This window comes from Necator americanus, chromosome X (genome assembly GCF_031761385.1).
Source record: "Necator americanus strain Aroian chromosome X, whole genome shotgun sequence".
NCBI classification, from domain to species: Eukaryota; Metazoa; Nematoda; class Chromadorea; order Rhabditida; family Ancylostomatidae; genus Necator; species Necator americanus.
In genome coordinates, this window is record NC_087376.1 from 24,267,285 (window position 1) to 24,288,125 (window position 20,841).

A 20,841-nucleotide genomic window follows, 5' to 3' on the forward strand; every position below is an offset into this window, starting at 1 on the left:
GTCCTTCACTTTTGAACGCTTGACGAAGAAACCCCCTTCAGATTTGGAGGTTGGCGAGATTACAGTCTTCACTTTTCAACGGTTGGCGAAGGGATCCTCATCACTTGAGCAGCACCCCACGAGCTTGCCCCCCTTCACCTGAGGATGGTACGGCTACTCCTATCGCATATAGGCACTTGCTAGCACCTCTCATCACTGCACTTCGCAATGGTTCCACTTCAATTCCAACCGCTATCTCCAGTGTGCCGCTTGGAACGCAGCAGCTTACGCAGCTGCACCGTAGTTCAGGTCTTTTTCACCCGACTTTATGAATACGATTATGGTAACCCTACGTGCAGAGCACCATCTAAAATTATGAGTTTCTTCCGTTACCTTGAATTGTGTATTCTATCGGTACTAGTGAAATCTGGAAAGAGAATGTAATGTCAGTGAGACCATACATATTCCACTAAGATGGCGTTTCCGATACTTCACTCAGTTGAAAGTGGGCTTTGCAACGACAGTACGTTTAGTTTGAAATAGTTTTGGCTACTAAATAGCCTATACCTTGGAAGCTGTTTTTAGAGGGATTTCCAAGATTAAGCAGTAAGTAAGATCGGGATGTAGTTTACAACTTACGTTGAGAACGCGCAACTGCCGTCGCATATCCAGAAATATGAAATATGACGAGCTGTTAAAGCCATCAGTCCTCAGGACGTCTACACGGACTCACTACGAGAGTTGAATCTTTTTCGATAACGCGCCCTTGACTAATTTTCAATTGGATTTTCAGATTTTTCCTTCACAGGAAATCCTTTTTGATTTCCTTTTTACGCATGAATGTTTGAATGAACGTGCTAGAAAAACCATTTTAGACGAACAGAGTTGTGCTAAAACGTGCGCAGCAACCAAATGGGTTAAGGTTGTTTAGAATTGCTTGCAGAGTATCTATGGGCAAAATCAGCTCTAAACCGTTAATCACACTGAGATTTGGATTCGAAAAATGGGGGGACGGTAAATGTAAATGGTCAAATGTAGAGCTTTTGCCTTGCAACTGCTTTAGAGCGGTTTTCCAAAACGTCCTCAGTAATCGACACATTGTGTAGTGACGCTGAGCATTGCAGAAAGTCGAACCCTCGGACTTTGTAGAGTTCCTTCAAGTCAGAGTACTATGAATACAGAAGTCTACATAAAATTGTCCGGGTGTTGCGCATATCTGTAAAGATGTTGTATTATCGAACTAGCTGATAACGGTAATCAGCAAAACTTCTTTTGATCTGTTCCTTCTGAAATGCAGAGGAGATCAAACTGTTAGGAGATCGGAAATTTGTGAAGTCGTCGTAACGGGGCGCTAGAATTCCCACAGCGTGAATCAAAATTTTCATACAGCTTAAGAAGTAGATTTCAGTGGACACTAGTTGTATGTAACCTTCAATTGAGGTGGTAAGAGAAATCGTACGGAACTAAGTCTGCTTTTCTTGCTAACAACAATTCTCTTCATCCTTTTTTATAAATCTAAGCATTGCTGAATAATTGTGCAGCCTTCTTGCTGAAGGGGTGAGTACAAAGTTTCAAGGATATCTAGTCTTGATTTCATATCCTATATTCCTTCTATAAAGTACCGAAGCTTTTTTCGTCTTCTTCCCAAAAAAAAAAACCATAGAATGGTGTGATAAGATCAAATGGCGTGAACGTAATCATCATGCATATAAAGATAAGAATCCTACCTCGGTTCAGCTAAACAGCAATTCTCTATAGTTGTGTGCTTAAGGCTTAAGTGACTCTCAAGTTGTTTGACTCTACGTGAGGCTACTCGGTCTGGTAAATGGTCAATACACTCCGCATTGTCCTGTAGTTCCACGTCTTGCTCTTCAAAACAGCTGTATGCTATTCTTTCCTTCTAATGTTTATGTCTGGGCTTACTTCTCGAAGTTAAAGGTGGTCTTCAAAGACCTTGAAACATGAACTGAATGCTAGAAAGAACATCTAGTCATCTCGCCTGCTCTTTCTTGGAATCAAGCCGGTTCTTCTACGAACTGCAGTCGTCTATTATTCGACTCAAATTTCGAATGCCTTCCGCGTCTATGACATCTTCCATTTGTTTGTAATTTACATGTTTGACTGACAGCATTTTGATACATTTTCGCGTTTCTATTCTCTCTACAATCTTCTCTGCTTATGAATTAAATTCGATTGGTTCTCTCATACGTTTTCGAATGCCTAGAAGTTCTATTAAGCAACAGATATCACACTCATGCATTTTTTCCTTCGTATTATTTAGAACTCTGTGAAGGGATTCCTCCTGCAGATCCCTTCAGTATGGATGGATTTGCAGAAGCAAATCTTCTTCTCAACTCCGCTCTTGCACAACTGGACGAAATTATCATAAATGGTGAGTTGTTGTCAGATTTTTTCTAGTTGCTTTTTCACAAAGCAAGCGTTAACGCTACAATTCTACCCCAAAACTTCCCTCTTCTGCTGATGCGCGTATTTCTTTGCTGCTTTCCTCTTACAATTTCATAGTTACAGCCTCATGTCTCTCTCAGTCTCAGACGGTATTGCAAATGACATTACTATTCTCAAGTAGTAGTCCATGTTTTGAACAATTGTTTGTTCGGTTGTTGCATTCACATTTTCCTTTCCCATCCAATTTTTTCTTTTGAAGTCCTTAATCCATTTTTGTTTTATTCTTCATAACTCTGATAAATGTTGTTCCATTTCCTATTCATTTGAGATTATTATTCAGTTGTGATTCAATAAATAAGAAATCGCCCACTTTCTTTTTTTCTGTCTAATGCATTTGCTTTCCGTTAAGTCGCTTGCTAGCAGTTGCTACTCCACTTTGCTTTTTTGTTTCGTAGACCTGCCCATAAACATACGCGGAGAACGCTTGTATGTTATGTTCATGATTTATCTGAATGTGTTTGTCTTTCTCCCATTCTTTAAGTTGTGATCGATTCATTTTCTATCCCCTCAACATGAATCAAACATTCTTCTGTTGAAAACATCGGCAAGTTTCGCTCATGACTTCGTAGTTCTTGGGAAATATCCGAGGAACGCAATATTCGATCAATCGGTACAGTTGCGGCAAACAGGCTTGCAGAGAATTGGATTTCATTTTTACGCTTACTCCATATGAATAGGGCTGCTTCTAGTCAACGATTATCCGTAGGGGCTGTGATAGTCATTGATCGTGCCTTCCACTTACATTGCTCCCGGAAGAGAGCATCCCGTTGTGTCCCGGCTTCATTGCCGCCATGATGCAGGCATTTTCAATCTCATTGTCGAAGATCTTGACTTTTACTCGAGAACTTCTCATATTGCTTTATATCTTATCCTATCTCAGAGTCATAATTTCGCTGTTGCTCGTTCGCCACTTGGTGGGAAGCTCTCCCCCAACGCATTGTTCTGCCATTTATATGTATCCGCCTTTTCAGTAGCGAGTATAATTCGCTATGCATGAAATCGAACAAACAGGAATCGGTGCGGAGTTCCTTTCCTTACAAGTCCTTCCTTATATTCCTTCTGACTAATCTTTTTTGCACATTTTCGACGGTATTCCAACATTCTGAACATTCAAGTTTTGTAGTTTAGGGAGCAAGTGTCGAGGACCTTCCAGTGAGAACGGCTCGCCTCAGCCTTGTAAGGCGGAACCGTGGACAGCTGAAAACATGCGACGGGATATTGATGAAGGTACTTGACCATATGCAATTTTATTTGTTCATAGAAGTGAAGTGACTTCAACTAGACTGGAACTAACTTACGGGGTGACTTTAGTGTACTGCATATTAAGAGCTAGATTTGGAGAGCACAACCGCGCACGATGTTGAGGATGATCGCTCAACCAAGGCAAGTGATTGGAGCAGCAAAGGTTGGAGGGATCAAACTGGCACGTGCATGCATGTTTCAGGATATTGTCCGTTGCCGACATTTTCTGCCAGTTTCAGGATCTGATGCTTCATCAGGGGTAGAGTCGCCACCTTCAGATGTACCTACTTCATCATCCTCATTATGCAATCCGCCAAAGATATACAGCGAATTTTTAAAGGTGGGTGCTGAATCGTTTCTTGAGAAAGATGTCTGTTATCACCGTTAATTAGTTGAAAAATCTCTTCCTTACAAAACAGTGAACAGTGAATTAGTTCACTGTTTTGTAAGGAAGAGACTGAGAGAGATTTCATGAAATCCTCTTCTTGTATAGTAGTTGATGCCATTTTCCATCTGGACCTTTGAGAGAGATATCTTCGTATCTGATTTTATGCTTTCTTAACCATCTATTTTTCTATTTATTCTTTATTGTGCACTTCGTTATTTATAATCTCGATTAAAGGGAGGAAGGTGACATCGAAGGTACTCTGTTTTGACCATTTATCGCTACACTTTAATTGTAATATTGTATTGTAATTGTATGTAAAAAAGATGCCAATAGAATTGAAAAAAAAAGTATAATAACTTCTTTTAGAACACGACATTCTCTTTTATCTCTTGCCTGATTTAGTTTTATGCAATATTTTGCGAATGTTTTTATTCCTATTTGCATTTTTAAGTTTGGTAAAACTTACCACCTATTACCCAATCCAGTATATACGAGACAGAACTCAATTTTGGTTATCAACTTATAAAAAGGAATGAAGTGTGGTATAAGTACCTATGTTTTGCCAGGATTAGGTTCTTAAACAGTTCTATGAAGTCGATCCAATCCTTTGAATTGTCTATTTGTTAATAACGACCACGGTAAGTCCGAATTAATGAAAACATCAGCTCCTGCAAAAATTCTGCTCTATTCCAAGTTGTCGCGATAATCCTGCCGTTGATACTCATTTTCTAATCCCACAGCGTTATTAGACGTTAAACACGTGTACATTTTTGTCTGTGAAGTGAATGCAATGGATTGTGGAAATAAAAACGTTGATAGATGTTGCAGAAATTTAATTGAGAAAAATTTGAGGTTTTGGAAGATTCGGAAGTTCGTGCAAATTTTTCGGATACAAACAAACAGCAAAACGATCTTTTGCTGCTGGTTATAATTTTTTAACATTGAAGTAAAATGAAAAGTAGTAGTCGGCGGCAACATGCATATCTGGATCTTTTGGAACGCGTTGAAACGTTGAAAATCAATGAACTTTTGATCTTGTCATCTTGGGAATATTTACACTTTGCAAAAACTAGCATTAACCATTCTTCGCATCATACAGTTCACCGTTTGTTCACTGCGCAGCTATTAACGATTTAATAAATTGTTTCTGTGGTAACTGAAATGTTTGTATAATAGTGACTACTACTTGCAACAGTGACTACTACTTACAAGTAGCAATTCACTATCATTAGATGATTCACTCCCTTCCTCCTCACCGATAAAGCGTGACAGTGTTATTAAGCGTTGTAATTTTGAATGAGATAGAAAAATGAAATAGTACTGAAAATGATATTTAAAATTCTCTTTTAGTCCTTTAAGATATTGTGAAAAAAGCTGTTCGAGAAGGAATACGGTGCAAAACTTGCACATGATATCTCTTATTACCGATCTCTGTTGCCATCAAACAGTTCTTGCTATTCGTGCATTGGTGTTTCTTTTTTTGCAAAATCGGTACTAAATAACATTTTTTAAGTGGCTAAAATAGCTGATTTAAACTTTCGAATTTTAGGCTATTGAAGAACAAACATTAACAGAAAAACCGGATGCAGAGACTCAACTCAAAATTATACAGTGGCTGACAGGTAGTTGTGTAAGTTCTTTATCACATACTTCATGTTATCACTCAGTAACTTAAACGTTCCTCGCTGCCCTCGTTTTGTGTGCCCTTCTGCATGTTTTTATGTGCTTTTTTCCTCTTCTTTTCAAAGCGCTCCTCTTGTCAACACATTACCCTACCAATCACACTTCTAGAAAGTTTGCGTCGATGCACATGCAAAGCTTCCTGTGCTCATAGGAAAACTGCCATCCGCTGTCATCGTGTTTTGCATTTCGTACCTCTCTCTCCTACATATGTTCGACAATGTGTAATAGAGGATCCAGGCACAGGCGCGTTTTCAGAGTGCCACTAAAGTTACAAAACAACGAATTCTGCGGCTCAGAAACGATTGGAGTTTATCCAATCGTTTCTGAGCCGCAGAATTCGTTCGGAAACAACAGGTGTCGTGCTGGATTATGAATGAAAGAACTGTTTTGGTTCAAGCAAAATTTACTAAGCAGGACGGCCATAGCAATGGCTACTCTGAAGATGTTAGTTAAATTGTGTGAGGGTGAAGAAGTAAAAATCAAATAATGCAATAAAAATGGATGAGGGAGAGAAATAATTGTAGATCTGATGCTTTCATGTACAGCATTAGTTGAAAAGCAATTACTGAGTGGGTAAGATTATTGAAGGTTTTAATGGTGTTATTCTATTAGATAAAGTACACCACTTAGTCGGCTGGAAGCAGTCCTTGTTTCGCTGGCATCCCTGGAGGGGCCGTAATGCTGCAGACTCTGCCCGTCTCTCATCTGTTTATGGGCCAGGCAGGATCTCTATTCTTTCGTTTCTTATTTCCCTGTGATCCTCTTGGAATTAAACACATGCTCGAAAACATAAGAACATTGTGAGGAGTATCTTCTATTTCACATTACACCTTACCTTCAAGAATGAATTACTTGTTACTTACTAGTTGAGGGGGTGTGAGCTTTCCAATACTAACACAATTAGCATGAGCTGGCAGCGTCCTCCGTTTTTGTTCGTTCCTTGCCGTAAATGTACCAGCAGCAGTTTCTTTTTTTCTCAATATATTTTTGTCTAGCATCTTTTAGTGTTTAATTCGCGGTGAGAATAGTAGGTTTACATTTTCCGAAAAAAAAAATTCCTCGTACATATTGGGAAGTTGGATATATATATATATATATATATTAATAACGAGAAAGAGCTTGAGGTCTCTCACTGATTGGTCCGAGAAGCTGCGAAAGAAGGAAGGGCAAATGTATGGTAGCATGTGAGGAAGAGGAGCGGGCGATAGGACAGTTGCTGCTCACCGCAACTACGCTTGGCGGAATATGCAGCATACTCACATTGAGTTCACTCTGCATACTCCTGCGGAGCATCGACCCACAATAATGTATCTCTGAATTACTCTGAAGCATACTCATGTCGATGAATACTTCGTCCTGCATCAATGATTTTCATGACTATATTATCCTTTCTGGCGGCTCTAGCACTAGTCAGAACGAGATATTTTTAAGTGAACAACCAGTCTACTTCCAGAGGAATGGAAATGGGAACACGTTCCGTGATTTTTTTAAAACACACAGGTAGTACATTAGGATTTTTCCAATTTGGGTAGTTTAATAGTACCTCATTAATTGGAAGAAGTGAATACCGATGAGTCGTACATCTACATCATTCTTCCTTGTTATTTAACTATAGATGAGAAGTAACTTTATACTTATGGGTTCTTTGGTCAGAGATAAGCGTATTTCACGGGAGTGTTATCAAAAGGAGTTCTCGTCGCACTGATCAGTTTAATCATCGGCACTTGCAAACATAAACGATGCTGTAGTGTTTCATCCTTCATGCGACAAGCGGATAATTATGCAATTCTTGAAAAATTCTAATAAATAGCTGGATGCACTTGTTATACCAGTGCGAAATTTCCTATATTTTTCGAGATTTGTAGGTGCGCTTAAGTTTATGGGATTCATTACAACGGACAGTATGATCTGTATCCTTCTAAAAGCTCTAAAAATAGTTGAACGTTCTATTTTGAAGCAGTTTATTAACCATCGATTTCTTAGCAACAGAAGCCTTGTCGTAGGTCATCACTACGGGTTGCACTACCGTATGTTACACACTACTCGGATTCTGGACTTGGTTCGTCATCCGGGTCATCCTGCTCATATCTTCCTCCACCTCCACCGTACCGTATGAGAAGCAAACACCGCAGAATATATCGGAGCTTTAGTGATTCAAAGTATTCTGTTGGACAACAGTCAGTCATTCCTACCGCTACTTCTGTTCTACGGGCAAAACATGGAGCAGGATGGGCCAGTCAAAGCAGTTTGGTGAGCTATTAACTTCTCCGAAAAGGTATACCACTCCATTGATCTGGTCTGTGTGCCTATTATGCTTTCTAACCCGTACAGAAACACTTGATGTCATACTTTCTTTTTTTGATCACGACATCGGTGAATTCGTTTCATATTATAAGCATCAGCTGTTTCTCTATTCCGTAAATGGGTTTTCTAATTAGTTCATCAGTTATATTCGTGTATAACAGTACTAATCTCTCAATTATCACCTGTTTATGTTGGAATCTGGTGGATTACCAATAGGATAACGTGCAACGGTATGTGAATTCGCCCTGACTTTCAAAATATAATGGTTCACAGTTTATTTTTGGGCGATCTCGCAGTCCTGCATGCACATATCAAAGAATAAAAACGTCTGCAGTGATAGCTAACAGTTTTCTGAAGATTTAATGACATAACTAAGATGGAAACCTCTCATGTATTCATCCCCGAGTCCGTCGAGCAAGTAAGGTCTGCCAGCGAAAATGTGAAGCAGTGACAATCCTATTGAATTAACCAGGAACCACTCATGTAACTGTTCACATAGTTTTAGCTCTAGCTGTTTCTTTTTCTTACATTTATAGCAGCTCAGGTTCGCTTTCAATTTCTCAGAATTCGAAAAAAAATCTTTCGCGACTTCATCCTTTCCTCTCGAATAACTTTCTTATTGCGAGGCCCATATGTCTCTGCGTAGATGAGCTGGAAAAGTGCTCGATAATATCGCAATGGCTTCTCTCAAATCGAAATCAAAGGTAAGTTGAATGTGAAACATTGCTTTCGGGATGAACAGATGTGATTTTCATTCTAACCTGTGCAACTGCATTTCCATATATCAGTTTTTATTCCCTCATTCAACGTTCGTCTTCTGTTTGGATGTGTTACAGAAAGAAATTTGAAGCGGAAGCAAATTACCAAGTGGGATTACTGAACGTGGCACTAATTAAATCAATATTTCTCATTCCGGATTTTTTAGAGTTCATCTCCTTCGATGTCGACAGTTTCGTGCCCAGAGTATCCGGAAATGCAAGAGAAGGTCCATCGACTTGCTATGGCTAGAGACAGTCTTTCGCTGCAGGTAATTCTAGGTGTTCCACAATCCCAAAATTAATTTCTGAATTTGCTACTCTAAACACTTAATTTTAAACACAGAACTAATAGATCTGTAGCTTTAGGATGTGAAAACATGACGGAAGAGTTTGGTGAAATCTCCTCATTTGATGTTTTAGTGGAACCACTATGTTCATATGTTAATAGTCCTAGTATTACTTTCCAAAAAAGCAGCGTAAAATAAAATGCTGATCATTAATGAAGAAATGTCAATGGCATTGATCGACGAACTGCGGTTAGATATCTTTGTCAATCATTTTTCATCCGTTCTATGAAGTCGCCCGGTGTACTAAATATTGTTTTTATTAATGTCTTATTTAATATTGATGGGAATGAAAAATGCGGAACCCAAAAGCCTAAGAATGTTCCAGTGTTTGTCAGCAGCCAGTTTTCCGACAGCGCATTCACAGAAATGTCTGACTCATTGATATTTCGAAGTAATTATTTTAATGATTAATGTTCGTTGCATTGAGGTCAGCGGTTATGTTAATAGTGATCATTCGTTTTTCTGTAATATAGTTAGTTTTGCTTACCGCTTTCCGATTTATTTTTAAACTGATTCTCTGACTTTTCACTTCCATACACATGCATTTTTTATCATTTATGAACCAGGTCTTTCTCTTTAAAACATATTTTGCTGCAATATTTTATCATCAAAGTTCGTTGCAAGTTTGTGCTGTTCTCATTGTAAGCTTACAAATGTTTGCGAAGGAAAAAAATCGAGTTCTGTGAGATTTAGGTTAGTTTCAAGAAAGATTACATCTTTCATCAACACATCTTTCGGAGTGTTTCGTTTAAAACATGAATAGAAATTACAAGTTTTGAATATTGACTGTTTTGTAACGTGATTGCAAGTTTGCTAAGTGTATTTTAATCTTTTGGTGAAGTAGAATTGGTAGGCATCAAGTCAAGCAGTAAATTGCTACCAAAACCTTAGTTACTTTCACTTTGCTGATGCTCGGAATACCTGAAATATGAGATAAGCGAGGGAACAATTTATTAATGGGATAGATTTGTTGTATGTACCATGGGACCGCGTATACAAGTCTGATTCCTACCTGCTCGTGGTTGTCCTGTTTTTACTAAACGCAATCGAATGTAAGCATTGAGGACGTACTAGCTATATAACCTGCACTGTTATATGGCGAAAGATTCCCATACATTGCGAAAAGGTGCAGCACGTCGTCAAAGCCCACAACCTGAAAGGTAAGCTGCCTGAACGGAGCATGGAATCTTTGGAAACAACCATTCGTTTCGTCACGCTAAACTGCCGCACTTTGTCGAGTGAACTGCAACAAACAGCCCTGTAGGCTGGTGTGATATCTCTATGTGCCGTTTGCTGCGCAACAGGAAGCACGCATCAGAGACCTGTCCATCAACAGTAACAGAGATTACACTGTATGCTGCGGCGAGGCTGATGAAAAGAGGATAAATGGTGGTGTGATAGCTATGAGGACCGACTACAACAACCTGGTGGAGGAATTTGGCTCAACGTCGTCCGGATGCGCCTTTGTACGACTACGGGATCACAGAGGTCGTACACTCTGGATCGTATGTCCCTATGCACCTACGTAAACTGCTGAGGACAACAGTAAGGACGCCTTCTTCGATGAAATCAATGCGTTGATGTCTAAAATATCCAGCCAGCACGTGTTTATTGTCGGAATCGACGAAAATGCGAAGATATGACTTCAACAACAACAGAAACGCAAGTTGGATAGCAGTAGCTGTGTGGTCGATTTATCGGAACAGACGGACCTCATCATTGCCTCCATGTTTAATACCAATCATCGACGCCATCAGCTTACGTGGCAAGGCCAATCCTTTTGAGGTCTGAAGAGCAGTGCAAGCGAAAGATGAGAATTCTCAAACTTTAGCTCGGAAGTGGTCTGGTTGGGAAGTGGCGTTCGACTCTGACCACCGACCGTGTAGTTCTTCCCAGCTTTAGGATGCAGCTCTACAACAGAAACAGAAGGGTTCCTTTTCAACCGAAAATCGATATGACAGGTTTGAAAAACGAAGAATCCAGAACGAAATTCCGCCAAAGTGTCTCTGTTCATGATGGACTGCGTACCAAAAAGAAGCTTTCTGCAGATTTCTTCACAGAGTGCATCCAGAACACTGAAAGAGAAACGCTCTCGGATTTAATGCCGCGAAAAAAGTTCGCTTTTGTATCTACGGAGATAAGATCCACATATAACTTTGTGTGTGCCATCTGTAGCACTGGCGATTTCAGTCATGAAAGGAGTCTGAGGAGGGTGATTTGTCGCCAACTGCAAAAAGACCTCGACAACGAATGGACGTCAAAAACGAAGAGGTTTGAGAAGGCGTGGAAGGAGAAGATTCGGAAGGTCGCTTATGCTTTACTGAAATAGTATAGCGGCAAGATGAAAAGTTGTCCTCCAGTTCTCAACACTCACTGTCAATGAGCTGTCTGTCGGTGAAGCAACTCTACCAATTTCGAAGGATCTTATCCGGCAAGTGCCATCAGCTCTTGAACTCGAGGACGTTCATAGATTGACATTTGCGGCTAACGAGGAAACACCGACCGAGTCGGAGGTTCTAGTCTGTATTCAAAAAATGAAGAATGGAAAATTTTGTGGAGACGACGGGATTAGCGCAGAAATGCTAAAATATCTCGCTCCGCCTGGGATTCGTGAGATGACAAAGATCATCTGTTCAATATGGATAGACGAAAGGATAACTGACTCGTGGAAACACGCTATCAAAATTCCCTTCCACAAGAAGTTATCTTTCACGGACCTTGGGAGCTAACGAGGAACCTCTTTGCTTGGTGTTATATACAAGGTTTTGGAGCGGATTATCCTGGACCGACATATTAAACTTCGCGAAGAAACGACGCGCGACGAGCAAGCTGGCTTTCGTCCTGGCCGCTCTACGATCTACTAGGTGTTCATCATTAGGAGAGTGATCGAAATCTGCATTCCCAACGCGCTCCGCTCCGACGGAATACTAGGAAATCTCGTTTGCTTGGTTGGTGACATGAATCAACGAACAACTGCTGCAGTTCCAACCCGTTTGATGTGGTAACTGGTGACAAAAGGCAGTGGTAGGATCTTTCCAGTACAATTTCGCCATCGACAACATTATGCGAAGAACAGTAGATCTGTGTCCTTCCGATATCATCCTAGCATCATAGCAATAAAATAGTGAGGCTTTCTCTACATGGCATTTACAGACGTCCAATTTTTTCTTCTAGGTTTCGGTTCTAAATGAGCAAGTTGGTGCACAGAAGGAAAAGATCAGAGATTTGGAAGCCCTTCTAGCGTTGAAACGGAATAGTCTTAACTCAACTGAAGAACTTCTGCAAGATGTGAGTGCCACAACTGATCTGGTCCACACTAAATCAATTTCAACAATTCTTTAGAAGTACCACTATATGGGTGATTGTACTGAACTTGAGTCAAAAAGACTGAACCTTATGGAGGAGGTGTCAAGTTTAAAGCTAAAGTACGCTACATTAGAGCAGCAAAGGAATGAAACTGAAAAGATGTTAAAGTTGTCGCAGGTATACTTGCAATGGAATGCTATAATTTTCTTTTTAGCTTAAGTCTAATTTGTTCACAGAACGAAATGGATCATGTAAACCAGTCAATGAATAGTATGGTGGTGCAAAAGCAGTTACGTTCACAAACAAGCAGTGGAAATAGGCAGCCTTCACAGCTTCCTACTGTGAAAGGAAGCCAAGGGTCGAAAGAGAGTACGTGTTTCTGCCCATTTGATTTTTTTTTTGTTGAAAGTATGTACTCCACCTGTCATGATACTTAGTGAATGAAACAAGAGGCAGTGTTATGCGAGGTTCATTTGAAATCCGAAGCAATCCTTTCAGTAATGCTTCCCATTGACTTTTATAAGCAAATTTAAAGGCAGCGTATGACGATTTTGACGTGGTGTGGAAACTACAGCGAAAGCAGGAAGTTATGTAGTAAATTGCAGAACGTGGTTCCTGTCATTTTTCCCTAATCGTTTGAAAAAAGAGCGTGGAAGACGCCGTTTTTTCACGATGATTTTAGTTGCACAACGCCCCATCCTTGTGTACGCCCCGCATTCAAATGCGAACGGTCGAAGAACAACGATGTTTTCGCAGCAATCAATTCAAGTGAGAGAAATGAAGAGGCTGCTGAAGAGATCGGAACACATTCATAGAGGCGCGTTCTAATGTAGTTCGTAGGAACTATTAAAACAAAGAACGATGACCGGAACCACCGTGGATTCCGCAAACTACTACCGCAACTCTACGCTTTCGCTTTAGACTCCGCAGCAAGTCAAAATCGTGATACGCCACCTTTAACGGAGTGACGATAATGTTTCCCAATGTGGGTCACGGCCACCGGGTAAACTGTAAGTCATAAGTGGGTCACGTCCTATGATAAAAATGTAGATGCAATTCTTCACTCATATGAAGGAGTTTCCTCAGTTTTTGTTGCGAAAATTCTTTTTAGTATGATTTCATTACATTACAGTAAAATTTAGCAAAATAAAAGAGACGACGGATATCCGGACACGGTCGATAGGGGAAAGCGAAAAAACGTGCCTTCATCCAGCAGAAATGCGGAAAACACGTATTGTCGTCAGTGTGTTAAAATATACACCCACTTTTCTCTTAATCTTGAAAATCTCAAGAGAACCTCGCTAATGATCACATCGAACGAATAGTTAAATGTTTTTCGGCTTAACGATGGTTTACAAACTGGAGTGCGCTAGAGTGTAGATTCCGTTCACATGAGATATCAATGCACCCTTCGTAGATACCATCGAAAGACAAATTCTAGGTCATATATCTTCCTGTTGTACTGTTTTTAATAAGTTTTTGGTTATCCAGTAAGTTCTGTTTAATTTCTTTCCAGTTGTTTATTTGCTGTAGTTTTTTTTTCTGTTTCGAGTTCAAAACTTGTTTGACTTGTTCATCTTCTACTAGATTAGTTACATTTCCATTCATTACTCACTTCTTTCCACAGTTTAGCTATCCGTCAAATCCTAATACTTAAATATTGCTTTAATGTAAACTTCCCTTCAAGGAAACTAATTTTTCTCAGTCCTTTGATCTGACTCGACTCGGGGAACGGTAAAGAGGGTCCCGGCGGATTCTCCGCGAATGCCTACGAGATATTACGTGTCTAGTGGATGTGCCGTTCTATACGCGAACATATCTGGATGAGGTCACGCTCCAGTCGCTTATTGAGACGAAGACAACCGTCTTAGATGCTCTTCTGGCCATAAAGACGCAAAGAACTACACAGGTATAAGGAAATATGTAAGGAAGAATGATGTGAAAGAAAATTTAAATGTAAATTAAAGAACAATATGGTTAAAAGTACATGCCATTTTCTGAGGTATTCTAATAAGGGAACTGGAGCGAGCTTTGCTTAGATCTTATCTTTAGGAAGTCTAGAAATCTCACCAAATTAACTCTTTTTTTTATAAGAGGTCAGAGGTATAGAGGGTCCACCTGTCCACAAATAAATTAAGCTACAAAAAAGCTTAGAACTTGCAGATGACAATAAGCCTCATTCTCATGATTTTTCAAAGCTGGAATGTTCCATTTTTGCCGGAAATTTTCATACACGTAATTTGGAGCTATTAGATGCACCTTCCTCTCTTATTTTACACGAGGATTTCAATTAGTTCTGGTATAGTTGTAAATTTGAGATCACCTCACATCAAAAAATTCCAGTGGATCTGTCTGATTCCTCAGAACAATCTAGTAGCTCGTGAATTATAACCTAGCATGGTGATGCAGCGTCTAGCGATAGGTGAGCAGAGTCAGCTATTCAGGTAGCAACGAAGGTTAACCTTTTTCTCACACCTTAGCTAATTGCTCTGCCGAGGCATAATCGGGGCATGCTCGAAAATCTGCGGGGCCCTCTTTACAGGCACCCATTTGACTCAATGAAAGGGAACCAAAATGCATAAGGGAGCTGAAGAACTACTGGAACGAGTTTTTCGGGATGCGATTTTGCTTTGGAAACTCCTACATAAACGTCTGATCATTATTTTTGTAACAGCCGGGTATATGGATCATGCTCATTGCTCATTGCTATTTCCTTAGTTACTTATATCACAGTCATGTTATTTAGAATTTGTGTCCCCGATGAGAAGCTCCTAGTGTCTCCCACGAGGTGGTGAAAAAAAAAACTAAAGCTGAAAATGATGGATGTAAAATCCAAAGAAGGGAGGGAAACATCGCTGTTGATGTTCCGAGCCATGAGGCAAGAAAAAAAGCAATCTTTAACATACGCAATTGTCGTCCCAAAGTGAGAGAGCATCGTTCCTGTGAAATAATGTACATTCAGTGTTAGATGATTTTTTGGCAAAAAAATATTCCTGTGCCTCTCCCGTCGAATTGATGTTATAATGGATGAGTGTCGAGTTACATGTTTTAAGCATAACTATAAGCCGATTCATTTGTGGACAAGTTACTATGCAAGCTTTTATCTGGTCTGCGTACATTCTCTTCTCGGAAGAAGTGACGAGTCGCCCTAAGTATTTGAGTAGGATCGATGATCGTTGCGAAGTGTTTAAGACTTGTTAGCACCCACACTGTAACTCGACTGACGGCAGGCTCTTCGCAACCAATTGACGAGAGAGATTAGAGAGAGAGGGTTTGTGATTCTGGCTGTTTAGGTGTGGAGCAGTGACAAGAGGTTTCACAGAACGAACGGCTAATGAGTTGAAACTGCTTTAGGCCAACTAGACCTTTCATCCATCTGGAAACTAGTATCATATCTATCTTTACCTAGGAGGATGAAAACAAAAGAGGGATTGAGCCTCGAGCACTTTATCCTTTTTCCTTCCTAGTGGAATGTTATTGTGTGCTTGCGACCATAATAACATTTCACGAGTTTCTTTTAAGAAACTACGTTAATTCGATATCATCTCTCAGATTATTGATGTATTCTTTTCACTTTTCAAAGAAATGCCCGTTTGGCAACTATATTTACATCATACTATATAATAACGCGCTCAGTCTGTGTGTGTGTATCTGTGTGTTTGTCTGTGTGTCACGAAAATACTCCATAATGATGCAAAACTCTGCATTGGTGGGGTGCCGAACCATCGACATGCACTCGATAGACGAGAACTCTACCTTTCCACCTTTGTCCATAAATGTTTTGTCATGTGTGTTGGCTTTGATAGGGTGTTACATAATGATGAATACCACCTTAGTTTCTAGGAGGTGCATTTGAGCTTACCTCTATGGACACGTTACGGTCCCAAAAGCAGCCTATTCATTGGTTTCACTTGAATAGGACGGGGACAAGACATAACTGATCTTCGAACGCTCGCCCTTGGGTGCGGTGCGGTTGGGTGACGCGTTGCAGCTGAAATAGTGCGATTTGTGAAAGATGAGCGGAACCACGCTGAGTCCCACCATCTACTACCCGAACTCTTCGCTCGCACCAAAATCATGATACCCTGCCTTTAATTGTTTGAGTTTGAAGTACTCTCGATCATTGAATGTACTTGGGAACTCGCGTTGGACGGCGAAAAAATTACGTAATTAATTATAATTCGTTACGATTGCGCGGTTAAGGGATCGGTGATTGCTCACCATAATAGATTTCGTTTATTTTTGAAATCAAGCTTGTCAAACTGTATTTCTACATTCTTTTTCACCAATTCCTTATTACATTCTATGGCTACTCACTCTTCGTTCAGGAAATACACTGGAAGCTTCTCACAGCACATATAATCGGTAAGGTTACTCTATTATACACGTGAATTTTCATCCAGCTCATTTTTCTAGTTGCGGATATCTGCAACTTATTCAAAATAAATCGATGCATACATGCTTCTGTTTTTTTCCGTTATCCATTGTTTTTCTTAAACTACTTTTACGTCCCTCAAGTGAAAGAATTCTCTGAGAAGATTTGTACATTCATGCTACCAGAACTGCCTGTACACATAGAGGCTCTACAACACACGACTTCTTCGCGCAGCGGGCAGGATTACAGTAGCAAAGGAAGAAATGTGGGAAAAATTAAGAAGTTTGAATGACAGTAAACTGTTCTATATCACTGTGTTGGTTAAAAGACCACAATTACCGGACGTTTATCTCTTATTTATGAAGATGATTGAATATAAAAATTGTTATCAGGTTCCAGAAGTGCGAAAGTTCGACTTTCCTTGAATCTTGGCATAGAGATTGCAACTTGTTGATAGTCGAATTTAAGCAACAGCCAAAATTGTTAACAAATTTATTACGGCTAACGTTTCGGCGTTGTCGCCTTCGTCAGAGCCTGGAAAGTAAGAACATTTGCAATATATCCTCTCAAATGCCTCATCCAGAACAAGTCATCATCCCCTAGGATATTACACCCGGAAACTAAAACCAAAAAAGCCCAAATCATTGTGCCTACCTTAGTAGCCGCGTTGCCGTGATGTTAGCGGATATCCGCGTGGTGCTATCGCTCCGCTGATACTAATTAGGATGCGACCCGCATATGACCCCGTAGATCAAACCCGCAAAGGTCTTGATACAGAGCCAGCTCGTTGGTCACGGCTAAGCACTCTTCCTTTCTATTCATTTTTGGACCTTTTGCATTTATCCAAAACGCTTCTAAAGTTCTGCGAGCTATAATTTCGGGTTCCTACGATAGAATTGTGACAGCTACGCAGAAAGGAACGTTTTCATGACATTGTCTGCGGTGAACTCCGAGGGGAGTTGCTGCATTCGATTGTTTCATCCCCCTTAGATGCTCTTTAATGCGAATACAAAGGAGGCGCCCTGTTTCGCCAATGTATTGGTCCCCACATGTTTTGCACGAAATTAGATAGACTACACCAGAGACCATGCAGTCCCCTTCCTTCCCGAATGGGCATATTACACAGTCTGGAGTGAGACAGAAGCGGTCGTACATTCTGTTTCGAACTAGTTGTTTTTTGAGATTTGTTGGAGGTATTTCCACAACTCTCACTTGGTCCTCGAGACCGCATTTCACCAGACTAGCCCGTATAGCTTTACTCAGGTCGTCGGTTATGAAGGGCAGGCAGAAATTGATCTTATTCAACTCAACCCGTGTGGCATATTCTTGCTGCGCACCAAGATCTGGCCTACGTGCTACATTACCATTGTAACCGTTAGAATTCGCGATGCGTTGCGCTAGGTTGATCGCATCGATCCGCTCCTGGACATCTGATGTCACCCTTACGGCTGTCCTAAACATGTTTTTAACCATAGATTTCTTAGTTTTCCAAAGGTGAGCGGAAAGACAATGAACTAAAATGTTTTTGCTGCTAGGTTTTCGGAACCATCGTGTCTTCCATTCACCATTGGACCACTGTATTTCTACATTGAGGAAGGACAGCCAATTTTCTTTGGGTTTCTCCCGTCTGCGATATAGAGCAAAGATCGGAGAGGAGGAAACGGGTAGAGGAAGTAATATTAATGCGAATTTCCCTGTGGTACCGTTCCCCGCAATGATATTCAAACCTCAGGATCCCCATCCTCGAGTGGATGCCAAGTTTCGTTTGTTCACCACATCAGTTTTCTCGATTCTCAAACGTTTTTCGAGAAAACATCCTATTTCTAATCTCACGCCAATGCAACGCTCTGGCCTACGTGAGATACGCGAACTCTCAACACGTGGCGAGATAAAGGTCACAATCAGCGATAAGGGAGGAGAGTTTGTGGTCATATCACGTGAACTAGACATGGCTATCACTCGAAAACATCTGGATGACGCTACACTCTACCACTCTTCGTCACATGAAGAGTTCATAAAACAGAGTCGCCGTCTCAATAAAGTTTGGGTAGAGATTGAAAAGGCTGCGGGGTTACATAAAACAATGATCACAAAGCTGAAATACGAACTTCCTACTTGCCCAGTTTTATACCTGCTAATAAAAACACATAAACTCTCTTCCTTTGCTTTCCTTTCAGAAGACCCGGATGTATTCAAAGTACGTCCTATCATAAGCAACGTAGGTGGCCCCACGGACAGAATATCTTGGCTTTTGAACGCTATACTTGCACCATTGCTCAAGTATGTTCCCGCGCATCTATCCAACACCAACATGTTCCTTGAGCAGCTTAAAAGAGCGCGTTCAGAAAAAGAATGTGTCATCGAATCTTTCGACGTCACATCGCTTTATACAAATGTTTCCAACGGCGCTGCAATGCAAGCTGTGTTCGAGCTACTCGTAGAACATCGGGACACCTTAGACTCGCACGGGTTTTCCATAAGGCAAATTATGACGCTCCTGGATGAATGCTTAAAGTGCTCCATTTTTCGTTGGGCCGGCAACTACTATAAACAGGTCAGGGGATGGGCCATGGGACAAAGACTAGCTCCCACACTAGCCATTGCATTCATGTCCAAAATAGAACAACCCATTCTGGAACGGAAATCTTTCCTGTATTGCCGTTATATTGATGACTGTTGCATTATATGCCCCACTCAAGACGAGATGGACACTTGTTTCGAGCTTCTAAACCAACAGTCCCTTTATATACGGTTCACAAGGGAGAAACCCAAAGAAAATTGGCTGTCCTTCCTCAATGTAGAAATACAGTGGTCCAATGGTGAATGGAAGACACGATGGTTCCGAAAACCTAGCAGCAAAAACATTTTAGTTCATTGTCTTTCCGCTCACCTTTGGAAAACTAAGAAATCTATGGTTAAAAACATGTTTAGGACAGCCGTAAGGGTGACATCAGATGTCCAGGAGCGGATCGATGCGATCAACCTAGCGCAACGCATCGCGAATTCTAACGGTTACAATGGTAATGTAGCACGTAGGCCAGATCTTGGTGCGCAGCAAGAATATGCCACACGGGTTGAGTTGAATAAGATCAATTTCTGCCTGCCCTTCATAACCGACGACCTGAGTAAAGCTATACGGGCTAGTCTGGTGAAATGCGGTCTCGAGGACCAAGTGAGAGTTGTGGAAATACCTCCAACAAATCTCAAAAAACAACTAGTTCGAAACAGAATGTACGACCGCTTCTGTCTCACTCCAGACTGTGTAATATGCCCATTCGGGAAGGAAGGGGACTGCATGGTCTCTGGTGTAGTCTATCTAATTTCGTGCAAAACATGTGGGGACCAATACATTGGCGAAACAGGGCGCCTCCTTTGTATTCGCATTAAAGAGCATCTAAGGGGGATGAAACAATCGAATGCAGCAACTCCCCTCGGAGTTCACCGCAGACAATGTCATGAAAACGTTCCTTTCTGCGTAGCTGTCACAATTCTATCGTAGGAACCCGAAATTATAGCTCGCAGAACTTTAGAAGCGTTTTGGATAAATGCAAAAGGTCCAAAAATGAATAGAAAGGAAGAGTGCTTAGCCGTGACCAACGAGCTGGCTCTGTATCAAGACCTTTGCGGGTTTGATCTACGGGGTCATATGCGGGTCGCATCCTAATTAGTATCAGCGGAGCGATAGCACCACGCGGATATCCGCTAACATCACGGCAACGCGGCTACTAAGGTAGGCACAATGATTTGGGCTTTTTTGGTTTTAGTTTCCGGGTGTAATATCCTAGGGGATGATGACTTGTTCTGGATGAGGCATTTGAGAGGATATATTGCAAATGTTCTTACTTTCCAGGCTCTGACGAAGGCGACAACGCCGAAACGTTAGCCGTAATAAATTTGTTAACAATCTTGGCTGTTGCTTAAATTCGACTATCAACATGTTATCAGGTTAATCAAGCAATTTGATGACGACGCCCTCATCTTTGTAAAGAGGAG

General features: G+C 40.8%; 1 protein-coding gene across 3 annotated transcripts in view; it reads left to right on the forward strand.

Moving 5' to 3' along the window:
• Positions 1-2,298: 2,298 nt before the first annotated feature.
• The window catches only part of RB195_025236 (uncharacterized protein), a gene marked incomplete at both ends in the record, with an annotated part of 38,274 nt that continues 19,731 nt past the window's right edge, over positions 2,299-20,841 (forward strand). Inside the window, 10 exons of one of the 3 annotated variants that reach the window (XM_064213288.1) lie at positions 2,299-2,371; positions 3,574-3,672; positions 3,773-3,850; positions 3,927-4,027; positions 5,625-5,705; positions 8,988-9,089; positions 12,342-12,455; positions 12,510-12,650; positions 12,710-12,842; positions 18,384-20,183. In XM_064213288.1, the coding sequence (XP_064069170.1) occupies positions 2,299-2,371; positions 3,574-3,672; positions 3,773-3,850; positions 3,927-4,027; positions 5,625-5,705; positions 8,988-9,089; positions 12,342-12,455; positions 12,510-12,650; positions 12,710-12,842; positions 18,384-20,183 (2,722 nt within the window). Of the gene's footprint in view, positions 2,372-3,573; positions 3,673-3,772; positions 3,869-3,926; positions 4,028-5,624; positions 5,706-8,987; positions 9,090-12,341; positions 12,456-12,509; positions 12,651-12,709; positions 12,843-18,383; positions 20,184-20,841 lie in introns of all 3 variants that reach the window. The other 2 variants (XM_064213289.1, XM_064213290.1) reach the window with 2 other exon arrangements.